Raw genomic sequence first — 6,435 nt, 5'->3', positions numbered from 1 at the left:
TTACAGAGTGGCTGAAACTCATGACAGAAACTGCTTTTGAAAGTATGATCTATGGGTAAATTATGTTCCAAACAAAACTAGCAAAACATGGACAAGGATATACTGTATTAAGCTGGATTATATAGTATGAAGTGAGTGTATCAGTGTGTACATTCTGATTTAGTTTTAGTCATAGTCTTTTGAATACATTTTCATTTAGTTTTTGTCATATTTTAGTCACCTGAAATGTTTTAGTTTTTGTCTAGTTTTAGTCGACTTAAATATAAGATTTTAGATTCTACAAAATCTACAGTTGATTTTGTTGACATAAATGTATTTTGGCGGTGCCTTAATGCCTGATTTTACACTTGGTTGCATGCTAAAAATAGCCGATCTACAAGCTCACAACGCGTTGCAGCGCGCCACATCGTGAGCTTGTAGATTTGCTATTTTCAGAGCGCAACAGCCGAGCGCAACCAAACATAAAATGACTTGTCTCTTAGTTCTACTGGATCTCTTCTCCACTAGATCCCTCACCAACATTTTAGTCTAGTTTTTATTTGTTGACGAAATTGTCAAAATATTTAGCCATATATATATATATATATATATATATATATATATATATATATATATATATATATATATATATATATATATATATATATATATATATATATATATATATATATATATATATATATATATATATATATATATATATATATATATATATATATATATATATATAGGGGTGCCTGTCAAGTGGTTGGTGTTTTTGTGTTCCTGTTTTGTTTTGTCTCATGTACCATATTTAGTTTGGTTCTGTTTTGTTTTATGTCACTATGGCTGCCATGTGGCTATTAATGCGTCCTGTGACATTTGTAAATGTTGAAGGGCCTTTATGTAAAAAAAAAAATCTTTAAAAATGGAAGGCCACGCTGACGTGAGAGGAAGTGGAAGAAACATCATCGGCCACAGAGCTATTTTGAACGTCCCGTGCAAACGTGGTGGTATTACAGTGACGTCAATTTAGCCATTCGAAACCTATAGCATTCCTATTACAGGGTGAACGTTTTGTGAAAATAGCAGATCTATAAGCTCAAAACACGTCGCAATGCGGGCTTAGATGGGCTGTTTTCGGCAAAGAGAATATGGTGTGCAGTGGTTCTCAACTTGTTTTTTGGATCATGGCCCACTTCAACATGAATGAATGAAAACACATTTTCTTTCAAGGTTTTAAAGTAAAGCAAAAGTACCTCAAAATTGTACTTAAGTACAGTACAGTACTTGAGTAAATGTACTTAGTTATGTTACAACACTGGTTAGGTCCTTACAGTTTAGACAGACGACACAACAGCATCATCACAGCAGAAGACCAAACTGGATGCAGAGCATGATTCACCTTCTTTTTTTTTTATGACATCGGTATTGGCAATTATGCAGCCGATGTGTGCCAATCATTATAGGAGAAGATTTATATAATTTTAAAAAATAGCCATTTTGAATAGGGCTTAAGTGGTTTAGGGCTAAAGTGGTTTCGGCTTGCAACCAAGTGTAAAATGGTTGCAACCAAGTGTAAAATCAGGCATTATGACGCCATCAAGGCACCGCCAAAATACATTTATGTCGTCAAAATCAACTGTATTTAATAGACTAAAATCTTATGTTATTTAGTCGACTAAAAACATTTCATATGACTAAAATTAAATGAAAAAATAAAATTTTACTCAAAAGACTATGACTAAAACTAAATCAAAATGTACACACTGATACACTCACTTCATACTATATAATCCATCTTAATACAGTATATCCTCTTGTCCATCAAACTCCTTTAATAAATGTCCCATGTTTTGCTAGTTTTGTTTGGAACATAATGTACCCATAGTGGCAACAATCATACTTTCAAAAGCAGCAGTTTATGTCAGTTGCGGATTTTTTTTTATTTGTAAGTGCTTCTAAGGTAAATCTTCTCAAATAGAATGTTCTAAGCTTTTCAAGTGGATTAGAAAATATTTGCATATATATTTTTTTTTACAAAATATCAGTCAAATCCCCCAAAATGTGGCATGGGGGTTGGGCTCTAGTTTTGACTGGTTTCAACAGCATCCACAGTTTTCAGTCCAATACCTCCCATCACACTCTCCCTGCCATAAGCCCACATACCAGGGGTCTTCAACGTTTTTCAGGCCAGGGACCCCCTAGCTCAGTGGTTCTCAATCTGTGGGTCAAGACCCCCAGGGGGGTCCCCACCTGATTTATTGGGGGGGGGGGGTCCCCAGATGACAGTGAAGTTGCAATTTAAGGACTTTTAAGACATTTTTAAAACTTAAAAAAATAAATATAAGAAAGTTTTGAAAATAGCCGTTCTACAAACTCACCACCGTTGTGAGCTTGTAGATCGGCTATTTTGACAATATTTATCTGTGGAACCGAGTCAATCTAAATGTGATGCCTACAATTCCAAGTGCTTGTCAGGGTGGGGGTCCACAGTTCAACTATGATTATTTTGGGGGGTCCGCAGTTCAAATATGATGATTTTGGGGGGTCCGCAGTTCAACTATTATTTTGGGGGGTCCGCAGTTCAAATATGATGATTTTGGGTCATGACCTGCAAAGGTTGAGCCACTGCCCTATAGCTGAAAGAGAGGTGAAGCAGGGACGAGCCCATTGCATATTGTATAAAATTGTGTTAAAGATTAAAAATAGATAGATCATTTCATAGACTTGTTTGACTGTACTATGATCTTCCTGTCAAGGACCCCTAAATCAGTGGTTCTCAACCTGTGGGTCGAGACCCCCAGGGGGGTCCTCACATGATTCTTTTTTTTTGGGGGGGGGGGTCCCCAGATGACAGTGAAGTGACAATTTAATGACTTTATAAGACCCTTTTATTATCCAAAGAAAATGGTAATCAACAAACTATACTATAAAAACTGGTCAAACATTGGCCAAATTGTCAAATAATATAAGAAAGAGGCGAATTCTTTGAAAACAGCAGATCTACAAGCTCACACCGCCTCGCAGCGTGAGGCGTTGTGAGCTTGTAGATCTGCTGTTTTCACAATATTTATCCGTGGAACCGAGTCAAACTAAAAGCCTCAACTCCTACATTTCCAAGTGCTTGTCAGGGTGGGGGGTCCCCAGTTCTAATATGATTATTTTGGGGGGATCCCCAGTTAAAATATGATTATTTTTTTGGGGGGGGGGGGTCATGGCCTGAAAAGGTTGAGAACCACTGCCCTAAATTGATATGCACTTGGCCACGGAACCCCATTTGGAAAGGTTTATAACAAACACCAAAATAGCCAAAAGCTCACAACGTGAGGCGTTGCAGAGGTAGCCTATATTTACACAATAATGTTCACCCCCAGTAAAGGGACACTACGTAGGTTTCAGGTGGTTAAGCAAGTGGAAACAAAGCTGTAATAGACATTTCAGAGGCTGTCTATTTCAGTCCACAGCATAAACCACAAACTTGTGGCGTCCAATATGTAAATGTTAGCGACTGTGTGTGTGTGTGTGTGTGTGTGTGTGTGTGTGTGTGTGTGTGTGTGTGTGTGTGTGTGTGTGTGTGTGTGTGTGTGTGTGTGTGTGTGTGTGTGTGTGTGTGTGTGTGTGTGTGTGTGTGTGTGTGTGTGCGCGCACGAGCACGTGTATGTTTGTATATTATTATACTTGTGAGGGCCAAGTAGTGTCCACACAAGTATAGTAGAATTTGAGAAATAGACATTGTGAAGAAATTTTTCTTGGTCCTCGCAAGAGAATGTTTTGTTTAAAAACATATTTTTTTGAGTTATGCTTACGATTAGGAAAAGATTCAGGTTAGGTTTACGTGTGGTATTAGGCATTTAGAGATTATAGGTTTGCTAACTGGAGTTGGGGTTATAGCTGATTTATACGTATATAGTGGGCAGCAGTGGCTCAGGGGTAGAGTGGCCGATAGAGCGGCAACCACGGGGTTCCCAGTTCGATCCCGGGCTCCCCCAGAGTTAGTGTCGAAGTGTCCTTGAGCAAGACACTGAACCCCTAATTGCTCCCGATGAGCAGGTTGGTGCCTTGTATGGTTTCCTCCTCCATCGGTGTATGAATGGGTGAATGTAATGCACAATCTATGTAAAGAACTTTGGATAAAAGTGCTATATAAAAGCACCATTTACCATTTAATTGCGGCGCGATGTCGTGCGCCGTGTGCCGATCTACAAATTCACAACTCGTCACTGCGCAACACCTTGTAAACTTGTAGATCAGACATTTTTGGACTTTAGGGTTAGGGGTTTAGGGTTAAAAATGCAATTTTGTAAAAATTAAAATTTTTTTTTTTGTAAAACTGGCTTTCATAAAATTGCTGTTCTAAAATGTTGATGTCCTCACAAGTATAGTTCTACAAAATGTGCGAGTGTGTGTGTGTGTCTTTTTTAAAGACCTACCTCTCTTTATACAGTAGCATGTATTTGTTTGTTTGTTTTGCATAGCATCAGCTAGCAGAAAGTATTTTACAAAAAGGGAGACCTGATAGCCAAGTGGTAAAAAAAAAAGAAGGTTATAGACCTGCTTTTTTGAAAAATCCCTGGCAAAAAAACATTTTTGCAATGGGGTTTTGCAGCCAAATATATCATTTTGGAGGTCCTTGACATGAACATGTTTGAGAATCACTGTTTTATAGCAGCAGTTTGTGTGTGTGTGTATGCAGGCCTACAGTAGCCTACCACATGGGAGCAAAAGGCCCTTGATCAGTGAGTCCCTGGTTCCATTCTATTTGCTATGTCACTCTCTCTATCTCTCTGCATTTCCTGTCTTTCTCCACTGTCACAAATAAAGGCTTACAAACTGCGAAATTATACAAAATGTGACTAATGAATATTTTTTAATTTGGACAATATCTGGGAGAAATCTTCTTTAGTGTGGCTAAAATGACACACGCGCACGCGCACACACACACACACACACACACACACACACACACACACACACACACACACACACACACACACACACACACACACACACACACACACACACACACACGCACACGCACACGCACACACACTACGCTTTTAGGTAGCCTATTTTAAATTAATGATTGATTCAATTATGATGTATTATAATAATAACAATAATTATTAATACTTTGTATTATTATTATAGGTTATAATACCTAGTAGCACATAAAGTAATTAGCCCCACATTTACAAATACATTATAGCTTGTATTGTATTATACATTATTACTGATTATTAGTACTTTTACCTTTGGTACTGTACTGTAAGGATATTGTGACTTTTTTTGGTAACATAATATTTCTACATTGCATTGCTACTTTGACTTAAAAAAAATACTTATTCTGACTCACAAGCTCACAATGCTTGCAAAGCGACACATTGTGAGCTTGTAGATCTGCTATTTTCAGAAGATTTTTCATACAATCCATACATTTGAAAAGTTGTGAAATGGGACATTCTGCATAATGACTACTTTCTACTTTTGGTAGCCTACTTTTAAGTACATTTTGATACCAATAATACTGTAATTCTCAAGTAAATGTTGAATTCCGGACTTTTACAGAGTGTTTCTACATTGCAGTATATTGATACTTTTCAAGTAACCAGTGGTGAAAAGTAACTAAGTACATTTACTTAAGTACTGTAGGCTACTTAAGTAAAATTTTGAGGTATTTTTACTTTACTTGAGTATTTCCAATTTCCAACACGTTTACTTCTACTCCACTACATCTCAGAGGCAAATATTGTACTTTTACTCCACTACAATTATTTGAGAACTTTAGTTACTAGTTACTTTTCAGATATAAATTATGATATTATGAAACATACATTAACCACTTTAGCCCTATTTTATAGGCCTACCTAGGCTATTTGAAAATAGCCAATCTACAAGCTCACAACGCGTCGCTTTGAGACGCGTTGTGAGCTTGTAGATCTGCTATTTTCAAACATTTTAGTACTTTTACTTTTGGTACTTTAAGTACATTTTGATGCCAATACTTTTGTACTTTTACTCAAGTAAATTTTGAATTCTGGACTTTTACTTGTAACAGAGTATTTTTTATTTTGCAGAGTACTTTTTCCACCACTGCAAGTAAAACATGAATACTTTTTCCACTACTGCCTATATCTACCACTACTCACCTTGTACTCTGCATAGAGGCTCTCCAGAGCAGCAGGATCTCTGGTGAAGGAGCGCAGCTGTTGAAGCAACGCCGGCAGGTTCTCCATCAGATCCACTCTGAATGACAGCGAGCGATCCACCTGATCTGTGTGTCTGTCTGTCTGTGTGATCACTGTCAGAGATCTGTGAGAGACTGACTGTTTGTTTCCGCAATACACGAGAGAGAGAGAGAGAGAGAGAGAGAGAGAGAGAGAGAGAGAGAGAGAGAGAGAGAGAGAGAGAGAGAGAGAGAGAGAGAGAGAGAGAGAGAGAGACACCATAAAGTCT

At 37.6% G+C, this 6,435-nt stretch overlaps 1 protein-coding gene across 1 annotated transcript in view; it reads right to left on the bottom strand.

Moving 5' to 3' along the window:
- Positions 1-6,261, bottom strand: part of ptpn18 (protein tyrosine phosphatase non-receptor type 18) — a 39,642-nt gene extending 33,381 nt beyond the window's left edge. Inside the window, exon 1 of the mRNA XM_080445059.1 lies at positions 6,129-6,261. Coding sequence (XP_080301185.1) covers positions 6,129-6,215 — 87 coding nt within the window. The 5' untranslated portion in view covers positions 6,216-6,261. The remainder of the gene's footprint in view (positions 1-6,128) is intronic.
- Positions 6,262-6,435: the final 174 nt, after the last annotated feature.

The sequence above is a fragment of the Gymnoscopelus braueri genome (genome assembly GCF_963280865.1).
Source record: "Gymnoscopelus braueri genome assembly, chromosome: 12".
NCBI classification, from domain to species: Eukaryota; Metazoa; Chordata; class Actinopteri; order Myctophiformes; family Myctophidae; genus Gymnoscopelus; species Gymnoscopelus braueri.
This window is presented reverse-complemented; position numbering and strand designations above follow the sequence as displayed.